The following is a 24,785-nucleotide window of genomic DNA, read 5'->3' as shown; positions in this document are numbered from 1 at the left end:
CCCTGGTACTGCACAAATGTGTCCCGGCAGAGGTAGCCAGAGAGGCTGGATAAGGCAGGCAGGACCATGGGGGCTGCACTGCTGGAGACCCCCCCTCCTTTGGCTGCATGGGGAAGGGGTTCAGTGAGCTCAGGACAGGGCCCCCTCAGCGTCCCTGCCTCTTGCGCTCAGGAAAGGTTTTCCTCTCCGAGAATATTTGTGATAATTTCAAGTTTTTCTTGCCACTAACAGACTTCCTCTGTATTTCAGCTTTAGGTACCAATCTGGCTGCAGACCCCACGCAATGGAGGCTGGCTCTGTGGTACGAGCGGTTTTTGATTTCTGTCCCAGCGTCTCTGAGGAGTTGCCCCTCTTCGTGGGAGATGTCATTGAGGTGCTGGCTGTGGTGGATGAATTCTGGCTCCTCGGCAAAAAGGAAGGTGTCACAGGTAAGAGCTGGAGGTGCCTGCCCCTGGGTTCGTAAGCTGCCGCCTGCCATCTCAGCATCCACCATGAGCACCTTCCCTGGCCAGTGCTGTGCTACTGGGGCATGCAGGACCGGAACTGTTGTACCAGATCTTTCACTGGGCTTCACTTGGGACTGAGGGTACAGGTTCCCTTCCAGCTGCACGTCAGGTGTTCAGATAGCTCGCTTATTCTTTTGAGAGAGATCAGTGGTGTGTCACTTCTTGAGACGGGAGCTTCACAACGCTAGGTGCTACATCCTCTGTGGTGGGACAGCCATTTCCTGTCTAGTTTATGCACTGACCTGCTGTGGCAGTGGAAGGGGAGAGAGGAAACAGATGCACTGAGGGTGGAAACGCCAAGTGACCTTGTCAGTTCAAGTCAGCGGGACACTCAGTGACAGAATCCATGTCCCTCCTGGAGGCCTGACTCAGCCCCGCTTCCTCCTTTTTGCTTTAAAACGCTTTCCCGCACAAGCTGGGACCAATACCTGGGTGCCTGAAGTAGTGTGCAAGTCTGCTAAACTTTTGGAGGAGCGTGAGAAACTTCTGAAGCACCAAAATGCTCTTAGTGAAACACTTAGTCTCGTCGTCCTGGTGTAAGCAGCTCTTTCTCATCTCTACCGACGTTGAGATGCGTGAGCTCTCAGAGAGATGAAAACCAGGCCACTTCAAAGCAGAAGCCTGACTCTTTGCTCAGCGTGAAGGTAGGGCTGCACTTCCACGCCTGGCCGTGGAGATGGGGCTGCTACTGCAGCTGCAGTCTGGGCTCTGCTACCAGCTGTGGGCTGTCAGGCGCCTGTCTCTGCTTAAAACAAAGATGGACAGGAGCAAAGGTGCAGAAGAGGGCTTTTCCCCTATGCTCCATGTAGCTGATAAATGGCACTGAATGAGTACATGCCTGATCCCAAGCCACTGGGCACAAATTACTTCTGCAGTAATCAGCAGCAGCTACTTTACCACAGTTTTTTCTCTCAGTGTAACTGAAGTGCTTGTTCTCAAGAACATAAAGCTGTGAAGAAACAATAAACAGATGCGTATCATAGCTCAAAGATAAAGAAACATGCCGAAGTCAAACAGAATGGGTTTTAATGACCTTTAACACAAAACCAGCTTGCATTCCTGCTTTTCATTGGAACAGCTGTCGTAGTTTTCTGCCCAGTTTTCTAAGCTAAAGCTGCAGGGGATTGAAAAAGCACTTTTTAATAGAAGCTGTGTAGGTGCTGCAGCCTACCCATAATAATACTTAATACTCTGGGGAATAATCAATGTAGCTCCATGGCTTCCTTTCTAACAGTGTTAGGTTGTTTCCATGTACAGAGCAGGAAACTAGGACATGGAAAAAGAGGTGGAGTTGGTTAAAACTCTGAAGGAAGCCACTGAAACTAGAAGCCTGTGGGCTGTTGGCTCTACCTCAGGTTAATGACAGCAGATGCCAAACTGCCTAATCCTGGTGGAAAGTGCAGGGAGTCTGAGATAGGATGTCTCCAGGTTTTATTGGAGAACATGGAAACCGTATTGAGTGGTTATCATGAGTGAATGCTGGAAGTACTACTAGCCCATAGTCCATCATTTCTCCTTGCCATGAATTGTAAAAGACAGGAATTTGTAGTGGGCTTTGCAGTCAGCTCTGCCATATCCAGTGCTCCCGAGGCTGAAATCAGGAGCAGGATGAAGTCCTGCGATGGCCAAGCATGCACAGCCCTGTCTGGCTGTGGCCTGCTCAGAGTAGCTGGGCATCCAGCAGTGAGTACCATGGTGAAAGAGCTGCACAAGGTGATAAAATGGGGAAGGTCACCAGAGCCTCAGCAGTGCTGAGGCAGAGGCAGAGCCTCTGGCTCGCAGACATGGCCTTCCTGAGTGGGGTGGCCTGACTTGTGCGCTCAGGCCATGCTGGGGCCAGGCCTCCCAGAGTGAGGAGCACAAGGTGGATGTGCCCAGTCGGAAGTCTTGTGGTGCAGCACTAGTGGATCTCACAGTCCTCGTCATGGCCCTGAGTTGGGATTCAGGCAATGAAAGTGGAGAAAAGCTGGTATGTCTGTTCCCAGAAACTCTGCTGATGGTACTGGTTGCCTGGAGTGAACCAAGGGCACAACGATTTTTGTTCTCTGTTAGCTCCCAAGCATTTAAAACCTGAGGAATTCCCATCTCTCAAACCCATTCCTCTTCTACCATGCTGTTGAGGCACCCTGGGTAGCTGGGGGCACAGTATTTTCCTTTAGCAAGAGGAATAGATCCCAGAGTCTGGAAGAAGGGTGGAGGGAGTTGTGGTGGGCTACAGAAAAGACTCATTGCTGACAAATGCTTCTCATTTTAGGGCAGTTTCCTAGCAGCTTTGTGGAACCTGTGGATATTCCCCCTTTGAAGCAGGGAGAAAAGCTGTTTGTTTGTACCAGTGACTTCACATCTCAAGAGCCAGGGAGCTTGTCATTGCAGAGAGGTAATCTCCATTCCCTTCCTTTGCTTTGCATCTCGTAGTCCCCTGCTGTCCTATCAGAAGCATAGGGTGAGCCTTGTCACAGCATCCTGCCAACAGTGGCAGGGGAGAGAGGGGAGTTTTCTAATACCCCATGACATGGGTCACATCAAAACCTCTGTGGACCCTTGTGTCCCAGCCTCCCTCCAATACCAGTTTCTTATGATCTATTGTTACTCTTGAAACTCCAAATATTGGAGCTGTGTGATCACAGTAGGCTTACAGCTGCCTTTTAACTGCCCTCCAATCCCCAAATCCTAGATTTTCGGGGAGGAAATCAAAGCTTTGGTGCAACTTCATGGCATAGCAACTGGAAAGTCATGGAGCTATAACCGTGTAACTTAGCTATGCACATGCATGAGGCTGCTAGTGCTTTGTGCCTTACCTTCAGTCTCTGCAGTCTGTGTAGAGTGCCAGACCTTACCCACAGCCAAGAAGGACAGGAGGTGAGAAACAATCGTACAGGCAATTTTGAACTGGTGTGTCTCATTCCCTGCAGGAGACCTGGTGATCCTGGGGGGTTCCCTGGCCTCCAGCTGGCTCCAGGGCCGAAGCAGCTGGGGTTCCAAGGGCTTTTTCCCCTCATCATGCGTGCGGGAGCTGTGCCTTTCTACTCGGAGCCGTCAGCTGTCCCAGAGCGCTCTCCTGGAGGTGCCTGCCTACTCATTGGGCCAAGCCCGGGCCCTGATGGACCTGTCTGCTCAGCTGGAAGAGGAACTGGACTTCAGGGAAGGGGATGTGATCAACATCGTTGGCATCCCAGAGCCTGGCTGGTTCGAGGGGGAGCTCCGAGGCCACAGGGGTATTTTCCCAGAGGGTTTTGTGGAGCTGCTTACTCCTCTGAGAGCAGCAGGAACCTCAGAGGATCCAGAGCCCAGAGGGACTTGTGACACCAACGGGACAGTGGAGGTTCCCACCAAACAGGAGGAGGACAGCAGAGAGGATGGAGGGCAGGAGCCAGGGAGCACCTATGGTGTTGCCCTCTACCAGTTCCAAGCCCTGGAGTCCCAGGAACTGGATTTTGATGTGGGCGACAGGATTCGGATTGTGGGCATTCTGGAGGATGGCTGGCTAGATGGGGAGCTGAGGGGGAAACGCGGCATCTTCCCACACAGATTTGTGAGACTGGAAGCTTCCGACCCTTGCAGGGAAAAGGTGGGTGCTGGAGATGCCCAGGTTGGAGTCAGCTGTGAAGCGACCACCCAGCAAGACCCAGAGAGCACCTGCTCCAAAGCTCTCCCTTTGCCAGGGCAAGATGGCAGGGACGTGGAGGATGGCTCTGTTGCACACCCTGTGTCTGACACCATTACATCTCACATGGCGGAGAGGTCGGAGGGTCCTCTGGGCACTGATTTGAGACAGTGTCAGGCCTTTCCTGACGCAGGACTCCAGGGGCCACATCCCAAAGCCACAGCAGACTCCCTCCCCTCTGACTGCACAAAGACAGTCAATGGCCTTCATCCCCCTGCTCAGCTGCCCCCACAGCAGAGCAGCAAGCCTGGCCAAGCAGGTGTACTGGAGCCTCAGGCCCTGCCTGAGCATGATGGAGACAGTCCTGCCTTGCCCCAGCAGGCTCCCTGCTCCCCGCCAGACACTTGCAGAAGCCAGGTCATTTCCCCTCCTAACAGCTGGGCAGCACCAGAGCCCCAGGAGAACCAGAGCAGCGCCCAGGACTTGGATGGTTGGGTGGACAGTCAGCAGGAGAAGTCCAAATCTTGTTCCTCCAGCTTGGGAGGTGCCCACATGGGCTCGGACACCTGGTCTGGGACGTGGGGGGAATGTTCCCTTCTCACAGCGCAGGGGGATGGCTGCACAGACCTCGACTCCAAACTGACAGAGCAGCTGGCACAGTTTGAGAAGAGTCTGTCGAGTACCGGTGCTGAGCAGGACAAGGTCTCCCGGCACTTCTCCATCTTGGACTATAGCTCTGAGAAGGACATCGTTCGTGGGTCTCCTGAGCCTGCCTCCCACGCCAAGCAGCCAGAGAGGAGGAAAGCCCTGAGGCCACCCCCTCCTCGGCCCAGCACCCTCGCGACAGCCCCTGTGCCCTCGCAGCCCGGCCGCCTTCCCAAAGGCAGGTCCCTGTCGTTCTCGGTCAAGCCCTCCCGGCCCGCGCCTCGGCCTCCGTCCAGCAGTCAGCGGAGGAGCCTGGCCCCTCCGCAGCTGCAGCCCAGCGCCCCGGAGCAGCGTGCAGAGGAGGGCCGCGATGACTTGATGCAGACAGGAGCGGCTTCCCCCTGCTCCATCCTGCTGACGAGGATCGGAGAGGTGGAGCGGGACCTGGAGGCTTACGGGAAGACCCGCGCTGAGCTGAGCTTGATGCTGGAGGAGCAGCAGGATGAGCTGGTGAGAGCGGAGACCCTGGAAAACCTTGACTTCTGTGATTCCAACATCGAGAGCCTCAGCGTGGAGCTGCAGGAGCTGAGAGGTGAGTCTGCGGCAGCAGGGGGTAGGGGTGCTTTAGGAGGACAGCTGGCCCCTGCAGCATACAGGCACTGCTGGAGCCAGTCTTTTAATCTATTTTTTTTGATTCTTGATTTTGGTTGTTTTTGTAAACACTGTGGCACTACAAATTACAATGATTTTGCTTTACACTTGGAGAAGAAGGCTGCCTGGTTTATGTGGCACATTTGGACTCTGAAAACCCAAAGCCACGATATAACCATCAGTGCTGTTAACTCTGTTATACTTCATAATACAATAGATAAAGTGGAAACATACATCTCCCCCAGTCCCTTCCCCAGCTTCTCCCAGGAGCTCTTACAGTGCAGTTCTCTTACCAAAACTCATGATGTGCAGGAAATGTGGGCACTGCGTGCGGGAGGTGGAGTGAAATGTCAGCTCATGCCTTGGGATTACTCACTCTGATTTCAATGCCGCCAGCCTCCCACTACTTAATCAGTAGTGTGGGGCCCAGGCGCTTTGCTGCAGGATCGTGTGTGATGCAGAGCACACGGGAGCGAAGGACGATGTCAGTGCGCTGGGGAAACAGGGTAACACGCAGCCTCCACACCAGTGGGGTGTGAGAGGGATGCTTAGAAGATTCGAGGCTTGGAGTTAGGGAGAGGCAAATCCGGGATGGATCTTTCTGGGACACATCTCCTGCTGTCTCACTGCTTCCTGACAGAGGAAGGTCCTGCTGAACTTGTTGGTTACTGAAACTGAAAGTTTTAGGCAGGAACTAACGCACTGGCTTGAGACATCCTGCCCATCGAGTTATCCCCTTACTAGTCCCAGGGGATTTTTCAGCCCTTCAAGAAACCTGAGGAGTTAGAAGCAGCAGCTCTGGTCCTATGATCAGTGTGTCCTACCTAAGGGCATGAAGTAGGGCTGGCATAGTCCTGGGGGAACCCAGCCCATCCATTTGTCCTCTGGGGAGCCAAATGAACAGCACAAAGTATATGTCCTTCTAAAATACGTGTCTACAATGTGCAGGTTGCTTCTCGGCATGTCTTGTGTGTACACTGAAGTTATGCTAATGACCAGACTTGGGCAGGATTAGTGCTTGCCCTCCTGCAGCTGGAGTAGGAGGGTGTGTTGGTTTTAATTTTGCCATCTGCCAGCTGGAAACATCAGTTGTGCATACAAATGCTACAAGAACCTGAAGCATGGATGACCTCCGTGGACTCTCCTGTCTGTTCAGGGCACATTGTGGTCATCTCTTGGTTTCTCATTGGAGCTTCTGTGTTTGGGGTATGGAAAACCGGGGATATGTTGAACCCTGTAGTGAGAGGAGTTACTGGAGTTTCTTCAGCCTCCTGGAAGCTCATGTTGTGTGTTGGCACACGGCTGTGGGTGACTGGACTCCGTGACCCAGACAGTGCCTTCAGGCCCCTTCCTCGGCTCTGCCCCAGGGCTGCTCACCTCCTGCTGCTCCTCACCTGTGGGTGAGGTTTGGCAGAAGGTTGGGGCTCGGCACGAAGGTGTGGAGCACAGGCAGGAAGGTGTGGAGGACAGGGGTGCGTCGCTCGGGCTCCGTGCTAGCTGCTGGAGCTGGCAGGGCTGTGGAGGCAGGGGAAGGAGATCTGGTGCTCGATATCTGGGCTGTGGCTTCCCATGGTCTCGCACGCACCTCTTTCCCTTCCCCGGGGATGTTGGTCTTAGGGCACGGCCTGGTGGTGCCCCACTGCGCTCCGTTTCCCTGCCCCGGGGAGGCTGCCGGCTGTGGCAAAGCTGTGGAGCCGGTTCGTGCAGCGAGAGCCTCCCCGCGGCCTCCCTCCCTCTGGGCTGGTTACTGATTACCTTGGGCAGCAGGTGGAGGAGGCTGGGGCTCTGAGCCGTTGGGCACGGCCCCGTCGTACTCCTGCGGGCTGGTTTCAGGAAGTGCCGGTCGCCTTTCGCCTGGGAAGAAAGCGCCGGAGCAGAGGGGAGAAGCGGCGCCAGCCCCAGCCGGGGCTCAGGGAGCAGGCGGCACGGGGGTCGGCACCCGTGCCGCGCCCCAGGAGGACGATGTGCACTTATCCCAGGACGAAATATGGCGTGGAGGATCCGAGGCAGGATCCTCGGCTTCTCAGCTGGGAATACGAGGACTGTTGTGCTGCGAGGAGAGAGGGCGTCACCGGGGCGGACGCGCTGCTCAGGGAGGCTCGCTGGGATGAGAGACCCAGGGCGAAGAGGCAGCACTCGGACTGCGAGGGAGCAGACAGAGGCTGGGATGGTTATAGGAGAGAGGAGGGCATCTCCGTGGACGAACAGAGCATGAACGGAGACTGTGAAGGCTTCTGGAAGGAAGATTACAAGTACATGGACCGCAGGAGAACAGACAGGGCTTGGAAAGGCAAAAGCCAGGACACAGAGGACAGAAACTACAGGGTGAACGAGAGGGAGGGCGTTCAGTACAGAGACTGCAACTCTGAGATGGGAGAAGGGCGGTACAGAGAGGACAGAGTACCTGGGAGGTATAGGGAGGGGGGAAGGCGGTACAGAGAGGATAGAGGCCCTGCAGAGTCCAGGGAAGGGGGCAGGTGGTATAAGGAGGACAGAGATCCTAGGAACTACAGTGAGGGTGAAGGACATTATGGGGAAAGGGAAAGGCAGCGTGGGCAGGACAGGGGCTCTAGAGGGTACGGGGAGGAGGGAAGGCAGTACGTAGATGCCAGGGACCAGGCAGCCCAAGAAGACTTTGAGCAGCACAAGCAGCCTAAAGGCCGTGTCATGCGCCGCAGCGATCCAGCTGGAGGCTGTGAAGCTCCTGCATTTGCAGCCTGGTCCTCAGGAGACAGCAGCACAAGCCTGGAGTCAGGCTCCTGCTACAGACAGTCAAGGACATGGGACACGGATTGCAATGGCTGTGGGGAGCCAGAAGGAGCAGCCCTGGATGCTAGAGCAGAGCGCTCGAGGGTACGCACGGGCCGGCCAGACTGGAGCCACATCTGGGAGGCGGAGGCCGAGGAAGGCAACAGGACGGGCTCCTTGCTGCAGCGAAACAGTTTCTACAGGAGGACGGCTCCCAGCACCCTGCGGCACTCGGAGTTTGTACAAACCAGGAAGGAGAAGCGAGGTAGGGAGGGAAGTTTTTGGGAGGTGCCGGTGCGGTGGCCCCGGGGCGTTCCTTCGTCCTGCCCTAGCGCCCAGTCCCACTGCTGACAGCACGGCCGCGACAGTCGGCTGCAAGCAGCTTTGTGGGGTTTGCTGTCTTGTTGCAAGGACATGAGTAGGTGTTGGGGCAGGGACAGCAAGGCTGGGTGGAGGGAGTGAAGGAGCCCACCTTGGGCCTGACCTCCCCGTCAGGTAATGGTGTCTGAGGACCTGTTTGCTGCTGCGCCCTTTCTGCGTCCAGCTCAGGCACCTGTACGTGCGCTTTCCTTGAGGGGGGTTTGAAGTGTGGAGCAACCAGCATGGCAGTGCAGCAGCCACCTAGGTGGCAGTGCTGGAGGCTGCGGCTGGCTATCAGCTTACAAAAAAAATCTGTTCTCTGGAGGTATTTGATTAAGCAGGTTCCGCGGGCTGCATTTCTGCGCTCTCGGCTGCCCTGGTAGGGTGGGACTTTGCTCGGTTGTGTCCCTGGGGCATGGGAAGGGAGCGGTTTTGCAGTGCCAGGAGGTTCAAAGGGCAGCTAGGAGGGGCCAGGAGCACAGTGAGGAGGGAAGCAGCCTGCAAAGCCCTGGGAGGCTCAAAATGGGGCAGGGGCTGGCCTGTGGGAGCTGCATCTGGGGAAATACTGCAGTCAGCTCCCAGCTGGGCCTGGGGAAACCACACACCGTGCTCCACTGCTGGTAACACAGCAGGACAGGGAGCAAGGAAGGCTCCAGGTGTCTTGTAACAGTGTCTGTCTGTCCTGCAGCCTGTTTCTGGCTGCAGGTCCCTGCTACGTTCCTCTCCAAGCCCCACTGGGGCCCTGGCCAGCATCAGCAGCACACCTCCTCAGCAGATGTGCTTAGCCCCTGTAGCTGCACTGGCTCTGTGTAAGACCTCACCAGCACCCGGGAGCCTTCCCAAAAGTCATCCCACAGCGCTTGGCAGCAGACACCCTCCTGTCCTGCTGCTAGGAAAAAGTCTGCTCTGCTTTTCCCTCTCTGTGTACCTCTAGGTGCTTTTTACAACGCTGTCTGCTTCTCTCCTAGCCTCCTCCTCCTCTCCGCAGAGTAGCAGAATTCAGGACTTGGAAGCCCTGTTAGGGATGATATGGGGACATCTTTTCCACCAGCTGGGTTGTTACACTTCTCGCAGATTTCTCTGTGGTACAGCCCAGTGACAGCTACTTGGTTAGAGCATCTCTTCCAAGTGGAGGCTCAGATGTGTCTGCCTGATGCTCCAACAGAAGGAGACTCCTCCTGACATAGCGGTGCCGCTTACTCACCATCCCTCTTGAATGTTTTGCATGCTAATGTGTTGTATTTCAGCTCTCAACCTGCAACCTTTTTCTGCTAAATTACAGCTTTTTAGTTGATGGTATTTTTTTCTCAGGCAGGTACTGTAATTACCAGCCTTCGGTTCTACCAGTAATTTTTCAGTCTTCAGGTCTGTGTAATTAATGGTCTTAAAATACTCATGGCACAGACTCACAGAAAGACCTGTCAGTGTTTATTCTTCCTGATCTTCACTTATTTTTCAGTTCTTACTCTTAAAATAGTGGACTTCAAAGCAGCAGGGGACATCCTAGGTGAGTGTCTAGGTTGCTGCACCCTTATCCCTTGTCCCAGATCCCCACACACACTTTTGCTGCACTCTGGGAACTTTTGCTGAGTTTTGGCTGACCTGAGCAGAGTCACTAGTCCCAGAACACAGCCCTGCGTGTGGCTGCATTTCTTATCCTCATTAATACGTTAATGCATTTGTCTGTGTTAAACCTACTTGGTTTGAGTGTTTCCATCTTGTTCAAAATACCTTGGCTCAGTTAGCGACTAGTATGTGTAATCCTTATCTGCGATCCTACAAAATCAATGTTCAGTGATTTCCCATTTACTTTGAAAATATTATAAGGGATCAACTCTAAATTCAGTTTGTGGAGAATGTGATTAGAAATGCCCTCTTTTCTAGATATTCTCCACTGGCAATGGGTTTTTGAGGTGCCAGTTAGCAAGGTCTTATCTCAGCTTTTTAGGTGGAAAGAAACAGAACATTTATTGTATAATTTTGCCTTTTCACCAAGAATTTTTATCAAGAATGTTACTCTCTCTGCTTATTACAGGATTAGATCATTTTAAGTATTTCTTTTGTCCTGGGTGGAAATAAAATTGGATTATAAAGTAGCACTTTATTCCCTCATTTAAAAAACAAAACCTGAATTCTTAATTCTGCCATTCATGGATTTTTCTTGATATCTTTCTTCTAATTTTTCTGTACTTGAAAGTTCACCCAATATCTATTGTCTATTGTATGTTTTTCTGTATTCATTCATGTGTTTGTATTTGCTGCCTCTATCGAAGCACAGGCCCAGGACAAATTTTCCATCACTATTGTTCTCTTTCTTGATTGCATAACAGTGTTTGTTTGGATTATCTGCTTAAGACATCCTTTTAAAGAACTTCCAGTTTTCATTCTATTTTCTCTTGCTGTTTTTGCTCGCAGTCGTTTTTTATTGATGTCCTGCCTCAGCGTTGGAGTCCACGGTAGCAGAGGGCAGCCAAGAGGCACGTAAGGGCAGGGAAGGCAGGGACAGCCGGGAGGGAGATGTCCTGGGAGGACCATGAGAACCCCTGCCCGTCCCAGGGCTTCTCGCCTGTCTTTGCCAGTGAGCATCTTGTTAGTCCCCATCCTCCAAGGTTTGAGAGTGCAGTTTGCTCCAGCAAGGAGCCCAGCAGGGCCCTACGGCTCACCTGTGCCACGGGACCTCAGAGGCCATGTTGGGGGAGCCACCAGGCTCTGCGCGGGACACCTTTGAGACGAGACCTTCTGGTGGCCTTGGAGAGGTGCCCCAGTCTGCTCCTGTTCAGCTCATCCTTAGGGTTTGGATTTCTCTCATTGCTCCTAAGCAGTGAGCCGCTGAATATATCAGTCTGTTTCTTTCGGAGCAGTAGATATGTTGTGCTGAGGACTTACTACCTGTGTCCAGAGCGAGAGTTTTCACCCCAGGCAGATCCTGCTCCTGGCAGGGAGCTCAGCCTTTCGCTCGGATTAATTATTCCCCGCCCTAGTTTCATCCCCTCTCCTCTCTTGCTAGGCAGTAACCCCTCCCCTCCTGGCATCCACATACCTCAAATATTTGCAGCTGGTTTGTTTTGTCCTGAGTCACTGCCTGCCTGTGCTGGGCCCTGAGCCTGGGGCTGGACTCTTGCAGGCGGGTGCAGCTCCGCTCGGAGGCTGGCGCCGAGCGAGCCTGCGCAGGGCTCGTCCTCGGTGCTGAGGCTCCTTGGGCTCGGCTTAGGAGGCACAGGCAGAGGCAGCAGGGTGCCCAGCCGCAGCCATAGCTGCCGATGGACAGCACATTCCTCTCCGGACAGGGTTAGCAGCCTGCGCCCTCGAGGCTGCGCCACAGGAGCACGGCGTGACGGCAGGTGAGCCCTGGAAAGGAGGAGCGGGGAGGCGATGCGGCCCTCTGGGAGAGCTGCTGGCCTCTGCGGGATGGATGCAAATCCTGCTGGGTCCGGTGCTCATGGGTTAACTCGGCTCACAAAGTGGGGCAGGGAGCTAAGCTCTTAGCTGTGCCTGTGCTCACACCGGCAGCTCGGTTATAAGAATTGGACATTTTCTGGCGGTGGAAGAACATCAGTGAAAGTGGCATTTCTGAGACAAGCAGCCTGAGCCGTGTGATTGCAGTATTAAAATCATGATCTCCACGGGAAAGGCGGAGGTGGGAATGTGCTCCACCTCGACACCTCGCTGCCTGTTTGCCAGCAGATGGGTGACACATGGCCCTTGGGCCTCCCGTGCATCAGCATGGGGACCAGCAAGGCTCAGAAGCAGGCACAACTGGGAGATTGCCTCAGGCTGCCAAAGCAACAAAGAGAGCTAGTTTGTCACAAATACCCCAAAAGGGATAGAGAAAAAAAATGTTGTTAGGGATTTTCCTTTGGAGATACATATCGCAGAGCTTATGCGAGAGCTAGGAGAGAACAAAATTTGAGTCTCTAAACGTTGTGATTGAGAACACTGTTTTTGGGAGAGTATTTCTGAATGCCCTTTTGGCATCTGTATGATGGGTAAACATGAATTTGTCACTGGACTGGAATTTGGTGGCTTCATTAGAAATACCAGTAGCATTCCTGCAGAGTAACGGAGACCAATCCAGCTGTGGTGTGTGTCTTGGGGCCTCCAGAGTTGATGGCTTGGGTAGAGCGGTAACATTTGAATGGGGATTTGTTAAAAAAGTATTTATTAGATGACCAAAACCCACAGCTGTGAAAGAGGGTGAGTTTAGTTAAATGCTTAATAAGCCTCATTTAAGGAATACTGCAATTAGACATACACAAAAATGTAACAAGCAAAGAAAAAGAAAATGACGGCAATCAAAAGAGATTATATAAAATACAAAAAGGAGAGATTTTAAATACAAGTCCTACGAATTGTCCATACCAATAAGGTGGGATTGCCAAGTATTAAAAAAAATACATATCTGTATTTGTATTTTTTGAGCTCTGAGTGTTTGGAAAGAAGCAGGATGGCATTTTGAGTTCATGGCTGAAGGAGGATGCTGGGCTGGTGATAAATAGCAAGAGTCGTAAGAGCCGTCCTCTGCAGCTGCCTTGTTTTTAAATAAATCTTGAAGTATTCGGAAAGGGCAAGAAGGCCAGAGGGGAATTAATTTGTTTGAGTATTCGGAAATCACAGGCACAATAATGGAAACATTGACACGGTTTAAGTGGGTGGAACTGGCAGACAGCATCGCGCCAGGTCAGGCAAGCTGCACTAATGACCGTTATGGGCTTAAAACTTGTGCAGGAAAGGTTTTAATTTTCCTTCCCCGGACAGGCATTTGAGACTTGCAGAGGAAAGGTGTTGTGGAGCTGGAGACCTCAGGAGAGTCAGCCAAAGCCTTGCCTCAGGGTGCCTGATGGAGGTTTTTGTGATAGGGGTTTGCTCGCTGGAGTGTGGGGAGCCGCCCTGGTGCTGGGGATCCCCAGCTCCGCTCCGGTGATCTGGAGCCAGCCCCACGGCGCGGGTGCAGAGGGGACATTGCCCTGCTTGGGGCAGGGCTGTGCAAGGCAGGGCTGGCAGAAGAGGCGCCTGCTGCTCCTGGAAGCCTCCCATAGCTCTCCGGCACAGAACTGTTGGAAATGGCCAGGAGCAAGGATCTGAGGACCTGGTTTGCCCAAGCAAGAGCTTCCTTGCAGTCAGACTTATTCCTGCAGCCACCAGATAGCTACAGCTGAATGAGGGAGCACAGCAGGATTGTTAGGCAATGTGGTAAAGTCCGAGATTTCCTGTGCAAAGTTCAGGCAGGGTGGTTGTCACTTTGCATGTGGATAAATGCAAAATTCAAATCTTTGGCCATTGTAAATTTAATCTTTCCCTTTTGAACTTGAATCAATTTAATCTTTCCCAGGAGTTGGATTTGGTGATCCCTGTGGGTCCCTTCCGGCTCAGGATATTCATGGGTCATTTCTGGCTGTTGTTGAATACAGGCTCATTTTCAAGACTTCCTGGGGCCACCCCATGCTTTGTCAGCTCATTCAGTATCAGCTCACACACGCACCTTGCCTTGGTTTCACTCACCTGTTTACATTTCAGTTAACACCTTCGTGCTTCTTCCATGTTGCTCTGCCACTTGAGTTTGCTTTCCTGGAAAACAAATGACATTCCTTTAGAAAAAAAAAAAAAACTCTTTAAAATAACTCATTTATTGTTTCTGTTTCTCTACTGTTCGTGAGCTAGGAGCTGCAGAGAGCTGCTGGCCATATTTTCTGAGTGTTTCTGTGTCCTTTTTTTGTCTGGTGTTGGGTTCACACTTTGAGCACCGTGGCCCTGCAGGACACCTTTGTGGTGTGTTTGCAGAGGACCTTGCAGGGTAGGGCCTGGTCTGTAACTGAGGCTTTCCAGATGCTGTGGAAATGCAAACAGTGAGTAAATGTAAAACCCGGCGTCTGCTCCCCATCCCTCCTCACAGGCTCCTGCTGCGTTTGGTTTGATAAAGCTGGCTGGGGAAGCCAAGGCAGCCATCAGTTTAGGCGATTCGATTTCCCATCCCGCATTCACACCACTGCTGGATATGGTGGTTACCCTGTGAGGCCCGGCAGCCCCAGCACCTGGTGGTGGGGAGCACTGGGGTCTGCAGGGGCTGTGCGGTGGGTGCCAAGCCCCTGGATAACGCGGAGCCTCCCAGGGCTGGGGCTGGTGTCAGCGCTGTCTTCCCCCCACGCTCGGCCTGCTGTTGCCTGAGGCTTGCAACCGGAGAGGTCAGGGAGGTGGGGATCTGGACGTGCCTGTCCTGCAGAAGTACTTGTACAAATATCAGAGCTGGGGGCCTGTCCACAGCTCTGATAAAACCCCGATGAAATGCAGCAGCTGGCGATGCGTGGGAGACAGCTGGAGTTGAGGAGCATTTGTCAAATCGGCTAATTGCCGAAAACTACGGATCCGAGACAGGCTGGGGTGTGCCGCAAGGGGCTGCGAGCCCCGTGGGTGCCAGTTCTGCAAAGCAGCAATGAAGTGCAGGAGAGCTGAGTTTCTGGGCCAGAGCCTGGCTTGGAGGTCTCTCTGGCTGAGTTTGGGGTGTGCTTTTGCTGTGTTTCTGGCCGGGGGGCACCCGGTGGAGCAGCAGGCAGGTGGGTACTGAGTTGCCGGGGCCCAGGAATCCGCTGGGATAAAATGTCTGAACCTGAATGAAAATGGGAGGGGGCCGGGCTGGCGGGGGCGCCGCAGGTGGGACCGAAAACCAGGAGGAAAACCAGCAGCCTGTGCCCGGGATAGGGAAGAGGAGGAGGGCGGCGAGCCCCCCAGACATGGGGCTCCCTGCGCTGCGCTCCCCTTGTCGCACGCCAGCGGTTTGCCAGGTGGGGAGACTGTGAGGGGACAGTGGGCCTGGGCATGGGGCACGTCCCTGGGCTGTGCTGGGGGCACCGGGCCCTCCCTGGCCTGGCACCCACCCGTGTCATTGTGGGGTGCGTGCGGCTGCCGCATGCCTGTGCCCCGTGCAGCCCACACAGTCCCCCCGCTGCCTGCAGCTTCGCCAGGGCTCGGCCTCGGTGCCGGCCGTGGGTCCTGGCCACCTCGGTCCCACCCGAGCAGGGCTTTCCTGGCCTTGCACGAGTGCTTCTCGTCACGGTCCAGCTCCAGGCTTTGCCGCCGGCAGCCCCATTGTGGGTGCCTGGAGGCCTTTTCGGCTATTCAGATGGAAATGCCCTGGAGTTGGAAAATGGAGACCCTGTTCCCAGCCCCAGGGGAGGGGACAGCCGCCATCGCCAGGCTGCCACAGCCAGGCCCCAGCCGGCTGCCAGTCGGCAGCTCCTCTGCTGGGGCAAGAGGGCGAGGAGGAGAGCAGGGCTCAGCCCCACCGAGAGTTTCCTGGGGCAGCAGAGTTGGGGGCAGAGGAAGGAGAGGGGTGTGCGTCGGGATACCAGGGCCCAGCTGGCGTCACAGGCCTGGGGCAGGTTTGTGCGGCTTGGTGTCTGCTGGCCCCCGTGCCAGGAGCAGCAGGGAAGTGGCCGGTGAATATTTGGATTACCACAACTGAAGTTTTGGTGGCAGGAGGGCAGGAGGCATGGGGTGGGCAGGGACAGGCTCTGCAAGCTGTCCCTGTCCTGCAGCACTCAGCACTGGGTCCCCAGTACAGCGGTACTGGTACTGTGAGGGCTGGTGGTAGAGGCAGGCTGTGGGAGCAACCAGGGGCATCCTGCTGGCCCTGCTCTAACCGTCGTGTTTGGCAGTCTCATAGGTTGTGGGTGCAGTTCAGCTGCTGCTTGTCTCCTGGCCTTGCCTAGCGAGGGTCAGGCCAGGCATCGCTGAAGGATGCTGATCATGCTTGTCTGTCTTGCAGAGATGACCCTCCTGTCCTCCCAGACACCATCCCTGGAGACATCCTCAGCTGCCAGTGAGAGCCCAGAGCACAGGATGCTGGAGAAGAGGTCCAAGGTTATTGAGGAACTGCTCCAGACAGAGAGGGACTACATCCGAGACCTGGAGATGTGTGTGGAGAGGATCATGGTGCCCCTGCAGCAGGCACAGGTAGGAGTGTGGGGGCAGGCTACAATGTGGCATTAATGGGGTGGGGTGAAGATACTGAGTCTGCTTTGTTCTTGGAGCAGCAAAGGAACCGACAGGGGAAATTCAGATAAGCTGGGGGCAGCAGGATGATTCATGTTGCTCCTTGCGCTCATAGAAATATCCCCTTTGTTTTGGTATCCTGCTGAGCTCTCACTGTTGCTGAGAGCAAGAAATCTAGCAGTAAGTATCATAGATTAATTTCCTGGATGGAGCGGGGAACTGTTCTCCTCTTCATTTGTATTGTAGGTTAAATTCATTGTCATGAGAAAGAAAATACGGGGTCTTGGCATCATGACAGAATTGGTGGGAAGAGAGGGAGAATGTCAGGTGAACAAAGGCAGGGATGAAATTGCTGGGAAAGAGGAGTGGTAGTACACGTAAGGAGGGAGAATTTCAATGCACAGTGAGGATGAGGGAGTGAGTACAGTCACTGTGGTGGGAGCAGGCCAAGCTGGGTGGCTGATGGGGAGCTGAGGGCTGATGGGTTGCAGGAGGGCAAGGGTTGGCTGTTGGGTCTGGCTGGGACATGTTCTCCCATCCAGGACATCTCTCTTTCCATTCCCCAGATGCAGAGTGTAGACTTTGAGGGTCTTTTTGGAAACATCCAAGTGGTGATAAGCTTCTCTAAGCAGCTGCTGTCCACCTTGGAGGCTTCAGATGCCATTGGTATGAACTCTGCTGTTGCCTTTTCTCAGCAGGCCGGGATGTGGTTTGCTAGTGGGGTGGCAGAACAGAGCAGTTTAAATCCTGGGAGAGTTTCCTCCCTGCTGGTCCCTGTCAGTGCTCATCAGTCCACTGGTGAAGCCATGAAGACCTGTGTTGCCCCGTGGGTCACTCCCTGGCCCTCCCTGGCTCCTTACCCAAAGAGTGCCCCACTCCTCACACCTGCACAGCCAACTCAGGCCCTGGGCAGCCCATGCCTTTGTTCCCCATGTGGCTCTCCACTCCCAGTGCCACCGACCAGTCACCCCCTGGAGAGCTGGATAAGGTTGAGGTCTCTCTGCCTGTGGTTCCTGGGGTCCCTTCGTGGCTCTTCAGCTAGGTAAACAGTCCTCTCAGAGCCTGAGTGAACATGTCCTGGCGAGTTATCACGACATGCCCTTGGTGCACAGCTTGCCATTTCTGTCCCCAGTTGCCCACACCACCTGGTCTGTAGTGACAGTGAAGCACGCAGGATGGGTGGGCATGCTGAGGGTGACAAGGAGACATCCTGGGTGCTCCCATAACTATGTCCTCTCAAGCTGTGTGTGTGGAAGGGGGACGCGGAGTGTCTCACCATGAATGCAGCATGGTTGTGGAAGGCAAGGGGGGCCTGGAGACACTGACGTCCCACTTTGCTGCTGTGTGCAGGGCCGGTGTTCCTGGCACAGCGTGCAGAGCTGGAGAGCGTCTACAGGGTGTATTGCCAGAACCATGATGAGGCCATTGCCCTGCTGGAAACTTACGAGAAGGATGAGAAGATCCAGAAACTACTGGTGGACCTGCTGGATAGCCTCAGGTTGGAGCCTCTTGCGGTGGTGGCCATCAGGCTGGGCTAGGGGGTTCACTCCTCAGCGTCCCTGCCCCTCTGCCCCAATGCACAGGGGCTGGGACACCTGTAGGGCCACCAAAATAGGGAGAAGGCAGCATGCCCTGGGTTTAAGGTTCTTATTCCCCAAGTGCTGCACCACCATGGCTGGTGAAGAAATGAGCCACTTTGCCTGCCTCGGCATATGCCACGTCTCCAGCCGCCACGGGACAGAGCTGCCATGGCAGCGTCACTGTCACTGCGGGAGGGTGCTGGCTGCGGGAGTGCACGCCTGCTGCACCGTTAACCTGTTGCTTTTCTTTGCTTTTTGGCACTCTGTGGGCCGGCAGGAGCCTGTACAGTGAGTGGTAAGTGCCTCCTTCCTGTTAGTCCCCGCTTGTCCGTCTGTCTCGGCCTGGCTGCTCCCTCGTGACTCACCTCCTGCCACCGGCTGGGCGCATGTCTGGGGGTCCTGCCTGCGGCACGGTCACAGCAGTGGCAACGGGTGGGCTGTACAGTTAGGTGGTGAGGCGAGGGGAGGTCTTGGGCTGAAAACAGGTTTGGGGAGCCACCAGCCCCAGGGAGGAAGGAGAGCCCTGTGCTGGCTGCAGTCCTGAGCACAGTCTGCCTTGCATTGCGGGCCAGATCCAGCAGTAGGGTGGTGGGATGGAGTCTGAGGCAGGTGGAGCTCTGGTACATTCGAGGCTGTACCTGTGTGGGGTCCCACAGTGGGTCTGGTGATGGAGAGGATCCTGGCTGGGAAGAGTCACCTGGTTTTAGTGAGGTCTGGAAACCTGGGGCTGATCTGAAACCACTGCGGGTTCAGGAGCACGGTGGGTTTGGAGGTGAGGGTGGCCTGACTTAGGAAGTACGATGGATTTGGAGGTGTTGGTGCTCTGCGTCTGGTTGGGGTCAGTTCAAGGGGGCAGAGCTGGATTGAAACCTATTGCATCTTCTTTGTCCCAACTTCCCAGGGGCTGCACAAACTACATTAACCTGGGCTCCTTCCTCATCAAGCCAGTGCAAAGGGTGATGAGGTACCCGCTGCTGCTGATGGAGCTGCTGAGTGCCACCCCTGAGTCTCACCCTGACAAGGCTCCGCTCACAGCTGCTCTCCTTGCGGTCAAAGAAATCAATGTCAACATCAACGAGTACAAGCGTCGGAAGGACCTGGGTGAGTAGCTGGGTAGAGCTGGGGTACAAGGGGCAGGAGCTGGGTGGATTGGAGTCTGTCAACTGCATGGTCCTGGAGGGAATCTGACCTCAATAAACTGCGCCCTCACAGCAGTGCCATAAGAGAGTTGCTTTTAAAAATCTAAGCATGACATACAACACGCAAAGGATAATGTAGTACACATCTGACATGAGCTATTTCTTGTGATACAGTGATATGAAATGTATGCAATTGCTGAATACATAGCCATGAAATGAAAACAAGAATGATAAGATGAGAATATGTATTTAATGTTAACATTGTGCTGATAAGGGTTCTGATTTCTACTTCAATCTTTTTAGTGCTGAAGTACCGGAAAGGGGATGAAGATAGCCTCATGGAAAAGATCTCCAAGCTCAACTTCCACTCTATCATCAAGAAATCCAACCGTGTGAGCAGCCACCTCAAGCATCTCACAGGCTTTGCACCCCAGGTAATGTGCATCACCTGCCAGGTACACTTACACCCTGTGGTGCTCAAGGAGATGGTGATACCAGCTGACTCCCCCCATCCCTTCCCCAGGGAGTAGTTCTCATCCAGGCCAGCAAGGCAGAGTGAACTTAGGTTCTGAACCACCCGTCTCTGCTCCCTGGCTTGTGGGCAGGAGGCCCCACATCTCCCACTCTGGGAGGTGCCAGACTCCTGCATTGCCTCCCTTGAGCCCTTTTCTCTCACAGCTGAAGGATGAAGCCTTTGAGGAGACAGAGAAAAATTTTCGGATGCAAGAAAGGCTGATCAAGTCCTTCATCAGGGACCTTTCGCTCTACCTGCAGCACGTCCGGGTGAGTCTGGGTGTGATGTGGGGCTCACCACGTGCTGCCCCTCCTGCCTGCACGGTGCGTACCTACAGTACCACGTGGCAATGCTTCTGCCCTCAGCCCTGCCTGGGGGTTGGCCTCTGGGGGTCTGGGCTGCCCCAGGAGCGTGAGCCTGCCCTGGGAGCCCTGTTCCCCTGGGTGGCAAGCGTGGCTGTGCTGACTGCATGTCCCTGACGCAGGAGTCAGCCTGCATGAAGGCGCTGGCAGCGGTCAGCATGTGGGACCTGTGCACGGAGAAAGGCAGTGGGGACTTGGACCAGTTCCAGAAAGTGAACCGGCTCATCAGCGACCAGCTCTTCTCCAACTTTGTGAGTGAGCCTATGTCCTCGCGTGCTGCAGGCACCCCTCTGGGGCTCTCCCACCCGTGGGTGGCTGCACGGGTAACGCAGCCCAAAATAGGTGTGAGCACCCCCATTCAGCTCTTGCCTCCTGAGAGCTTTGGTGGCTGTGGGTTGAGGTTGTGCCTTGAGCATGCCTGTTAGGTACACATTTTTTTCAGCCCTGCCAGAAGTGTAGCGTCCTTCCTGTAGCGTTTTCCATGCTAGCACATTTATGTAGGGTTATTGCGTAATGCGTGTTGGAAGGGACCTCTGGAACTCTGGTAGGGTGCCATCAGGAAGGTGGACCCTGTGCTGTCCTGGGGAGGTTGTGTACCAGAGGGTGAGCTGCTGGTGTACGAGGCATGTGAGGAGAGAGCTCCTCATCTCACCTGCTCCCTGCATCTCTGCCCACCAGAAAGAGCGGACGGAGCGGCTGGTGAGCTCGCCGCTGAACCAGCTGCTGAGCATGTTTGCGGGGCCTCACAAGCTGGTGCAGAAACGCTTCGACAAGCTCCTCGACTTCCACAACTGCACAGAGCGAGCAGAGAAGCTGAAGGACAAGCGAACACTGGAGGAGCTGCAGTCGGCCCGCAACAACTACGAGGCCCTTAATGCCCAGCTGCTGGACGAGCTGCCCAAGTTCCTGTGCTTCGCCAAGGAGCTGTTTGCCAGCTGCGTGCGGGGCTACGCCGAGGCACACTGTGACTTCGTGCGCCTGGCCCTGGAGGAGCTGAGGCCCCTGCTGTCGGTGGGTTCCTGGAGCACAGACAGTGCTCCAAGCTCAGTGCAGCACTAATCTCTGCGCAGGGCTTGTCCCCGAGCTCTCCCGCACTGCAGGGGGATGCTGCTGCTGCTGTTTCAGTCCCTAAGTGCCTCAGGGAGGGTTCCCATGGGATTCTGTCAGGGCAAGGATTGTCTGATCGAGATGGAGTTGTGTGGGGAGATGGTGGAGGTGGGAGTTGTGCTCTGGCTGCTCCGGGAGCAGTGGCAAGACAGCATTTGCCTGGGAGAACCTCAGGCCATGAGCCTGGGGATCACGCAGAGCTGTATCCAGACAGTGCTGCAGGTCTGGGCCTGATTGAAGTCACGGGCAGGGCTCAGAGCCCCTTTTGGCCTGGGAGTTGGCATGGTCTCTGCTGTAGCTCTTGGCTACTTTCGGCAGTAGCTTCCATCTAACTTTGACCTCGCTCTGGTTTCAGTTGCTGAAGGTGTCTGGCCGGGAGGGGAACCTCATTGCCGTCTTCCAGGAAGAGCACAGCCGGGTCCTCCAGCAGCTCCAGGCCTTCACCTTCTTCCCAGAGTCCCAGGCAGCTCCCAAGAAGCCTTTTGAGAGGAAGACCATGGAGCGTCAGTCTGCCCGGCGGCAGCCGCTTGGTGCCTTGGTGAGTCCCCTCTGCCCCGTGTCAGGGCTCACCGGGGAGCCTGGGACACCGTTCATGCCTGCCTTGTTCCTCTGCAGCCCAGCTACCTCCTGCAGTCGGACGACATCCGAGCTGCCCTCCTGGCCCGCTATTCCCCCGACAGCCTCTTCCAGGCAGAGCGCAATTTCAATGCTGCCCAAGACCTGGATGTCTCGCTGCTGGAGGGAGACATCGTGGGGGTCATCAAGAAGAAGGACCCCATGGGCAGCCAGAATCGCTGGCTCATAGACAACGGGGGTAGGTGGCTGCTCCTGCCCTCGGTGCCTGCTGCGACTCCCCTCCTCTGGTCCCCCAGGTCCCTGATCTGAGCTCCTTTCCTCTCCCTCTCCGCAGTGACCAAGGGCTTTGTGTACAGCTCCTTTCTGAAGCCCTACAACCCGCGCCGCAGCCAGTCGGACGTCTCCGTGGGCAGCCACTCTTCCAACGAGTCCGAGCACAGCAGCTCCTCCCCGCACAGCAGCACCACGCTGACCTTCAGCCCCAGCGGGGCAGCCGTGGCCTTCACTCAGAAACCCCTGCAGGACTCTGCCTCCCCAGGAGACCCGTACCAACCCCCGCAGTCCCCTTCGCAGACGGACTCCCCCTCTGTGCCCCAGCTCAGCTCTGGTGACAGGACGGAGAGGCTGGAGGCTGGTGTGGTGACATCTCCACGCCGCTACAGCCGCCCTGAGCCAGGCTACAGCCCCGGCCCTCGCAATGGGCACCCCGCCAAAGCGCGGCTCAGGCCTGTGTCCTCGGTGGAGGAGAGAGACTCCGGGCTGGAGAGCAGCGAGTCAGAGGGCAACCAGGTGAGCTCTCAGCTGCCCGGGGGGCCGGGGGTGCCGAGGGCTGACCTTCCCCTCGCTTGAGTGGAGGCTGAATCGTCCTGGCCATGATGAGGGAGAGGAGTGAGGTGGAGGTTGCTCTGTTCCAAGGGGCTGAGGAGGAGGAGACGTGCAGAGCCACAGACCAAGGCTGTAAATGGGTGGGCGGGTTGGGGAAGCTCTGGCTGTGCCTTGGTTTTCTGCAAAGCGCTGTGCACACATCCTGTGCCATGCAGCATCCAGGCTGCGCTGAGTGCCTGTCTGACCGACGCCTCCCTCTGCCCAGCAGGTCTATTACGCGCTCTACACCTTCAAAGGCCGAAACACCAACGAGCTGAGCGTGTCAGCTAACCAGAGACTCAGGATCCTGCAGTTTGAGGACATCACAGGCAATCGAGAGTGGTGGCTGGCCGAGGCCCACGGCAAGCAGGGCTACGTGCCCTCCAGCTACATCCGGAAGACGGAGTACACGTGAGACAGGGGGCAGGAGCCCCCACCCTGTGCCTTGGGACTGCCGGGGGCCCTGCAGCCTCCGCTGCTCACGCCAGGGGGCTGAGGCTGTGCCTCCTTGCAGCCCTGCAGTGCTTCCAGCCCCATCGTGCTGGCTGCCATGGGCAGGAGGAAGCGTGGGCTGGCAGGGCAGGCGGCTTGCCTGAGGGCAGGGGTGAGTTGCTGTCACCCCGTGCTGTTCAAGCCTCCTGCCTCCAGCCAGGAGCCGGGGAGCAGAGCATGGGGCCATGTCCCAGAAGGGAATGACTCAACCGAGGCTGAGCTGCTGTGGATTTCGACTGTGGAAGTCTATTGCTGAGTCCATCTTTAGCGTTAAAAGCAACCTGTGAATGCATTCCCAGTGCCTTCTCAGCAGCAGCAGGAGCCTGGTCTATCCTGTCTGTGCAGGACCTCAGGGTGGGACATCTGTGCTGGCCTGAGGAAGCTGCTCTGAGGATTGCTGTGAGTAGTTCAGCTTCAGAGCCCAGCCTTCAGGAGCACCCACGGCAGAGCCCTGATGGGTGCTGTGTCCATGCGCTTGGTCTCCCAGGGGCTGGGGCCTCTCTGAGCTTTCTTAGCTTAGAACTAGAAACCCCTATTGGGGGGTTGTCCAGGCTATCGGGTTCTCAGCTCCCAGAAGAGCCATAGACCCTGAACACCGTCTTCCATTGTCAGCACTGTGCCTCCAGTGTCCCAGACCCGCCTCTTTGCTCTAGCAGGGCTGCTCTGGGGCGGGGCAGAAGGCAAAACACAGGCTGTCCTGCAGCCTCATGTTCTGGGGCTCTGACCAGGAGTGCCTCACCTGTGCCTGCTGCAGGGCACTGGAGATGGTGCTTATGTTCTGGGAGGGATGCGGTGCCCTTTGCAGGGGTGGCGTGTCTTATGTGCTGCTGCCATGCCCTGAAGGAGGGAAGCTCCCTTCTCCTTGGGGCAGTGTTTGTGTCCCCTGTACTGCTGCTCTGTAAATAAACGTTTGCCCTTGTATACAGGAAGCACCCGTGCAAGTGGCAGGAGAGATGAGAGAAGTGCTTGGTGCGTGTGTGGCTGTGCGAGCAGGGCGGGAGCAGAGCTCACAGACCTCACGTGCATCTTGCAGGGCCACTTCCCTCTCAGTGGGGTGCGGCATGCTTCTGTCTTGGTGTTTCGTGCCAGCTGCAGCTCAGGCACTAGTAAAGCCTCACAGCAGAGGTCTTCATGAGAGGCTTGCATCCCTCCTGCTGTTTGCTCTGCTGTACCTGTCTGGGCCAGTAGGCAGCGCACACTGGCACGGGCTCCCTGCATGCTGAGCCAACAGCCATCAGTGCTGCAGCGCCAGGCTTAGATGGCCAAGAACAAAGAAAGGTCGAGAGTTTGTCGACAGTAAGCACCATGTTTTGTGTGTGCAGGGCAGTGTAGCGTGCATATGTGCCCACCTCTCTCTGACTTATGTGCACCAGCACCAGGTAGTGGTTACAATAGCCCCAAGGACTGCCTTGTTCATTGCGCTACAGTCGAAGGGAGCTGTACCCACTGAGAAGGCAGGTAGGCCCTCGCTCCTCCACCTCCACTGCCTGTCATGTTCATGGCTGGGGCTGAGGCCTGGGTCTACCTGTGCCACTTGGTTTGGACTTCCCACAATCTGTGTCTGCATGAGCTCAGCGTACCAGCTTCCCCAAACGCTCGCCAGGCTTTAAGCTAAACCGAGGCTTATCTAGCATATCTTAAAATCAGACTT

General features: G+C 55.5%; 1 protein-coding gene across 4 annotated transcripts in view; it reads left to right on the top strand.

Annotated features, from left to right (window-relative positions):
* The window catches only part of DNMBP (dynamin binding protein), a 32,644-nt gene extending 8,589 nt beyond the window's left edge, over window positions 1-24,055 (top strand). The window contains exons 2-17 of one of the 4 annotated variants that reach the window (XM_035544425.2): window positions 250-428; window positions 2,761-2,883; window positions 3,419-5,347; window positions 16,274-16,461; window positions 17,067-17,166; window positions 17,851-17,998; window positions 18,358-18,375; window positions 18,982-19,181; window positions 19,523-19,653; window positions 19,898-20,002; window positions 20,218-20,346; window positions 20,774-21,106; window positions 21,558-21,740; window positions 21,818-22,016; window positions 22,113-22,567; window positions 22,872-24,055. In XM_035544425.2, the coding sequence (XP_035400318.1) occupies window positions 284-428; window positions 2,761-2,883; window positions 3,419-5,347; window positions 16,274-16,461; window positions 17,067-17,166; window positions 17,851-17,998; window positions 18,358-18,375; window positions 18,982-19,181; window positions 19,523-19,653; window positions 19,898-20,002; window positions 20,218-20,346; window positions 20,774-21,106; window positions 21,558-21,740; window positions 21,818-22,016; window positions 22,113-22,567; window positions 22,872-23,057 (4,572 nt within the window). In that variant the 5' untranslated portion in view covers window positions 250-283 and the 3' untranslated portion in view covers window positions 23,058-24,055. Of the gene's footprint in view, window positions 1-249; window positions 429-2,760; window positions 2,884-3,418; window positions 5,348-16,273; window positions 16,462-17,066; window positions 17,167-17,850; window positions 17,999-18,357; window positions 18,376-18,981; window positions 19,182-19,522; window positions 19,654-19,897; window positions 20,003-20,217; window positions 20,347-20,773; window positions 21,107-21,557; window positions 21,741-21,817; window positions 22,017-22,112; window positions 22,568-22,868 lie in introns of all 4 variants that reach the window. The other 3 variants (XM_035544363.2, XM_035544603.2, XM_035544514.2) reach the window with 3 other exon arrangements.
* The last annotated feature ends 730 nt before the right edge of the window (window positions 24,056-24,785 follow it).

This window comes from Cygnus atratus, chromosome 7, assembly GCF_013377495.2.
Source record: "Cygnus atratus isolate AKBS03 ecotype Queensland, Australia chromosome 7, CAtr_DNAZoo_HiC_assembly, whole genome shotgun sequence".
Classification (NCBI taxonomy): domain Eukaryota; kingdom Metazoa; phylum Chordata; class Aves; order Anseriformes; family Anatidae; genus Cygnus; species Cygnus atratus.
Note: the sequence above shows the minus strand (reverse complement) of the source record. Positions and strands in the feature narration are given on the sequence as shown.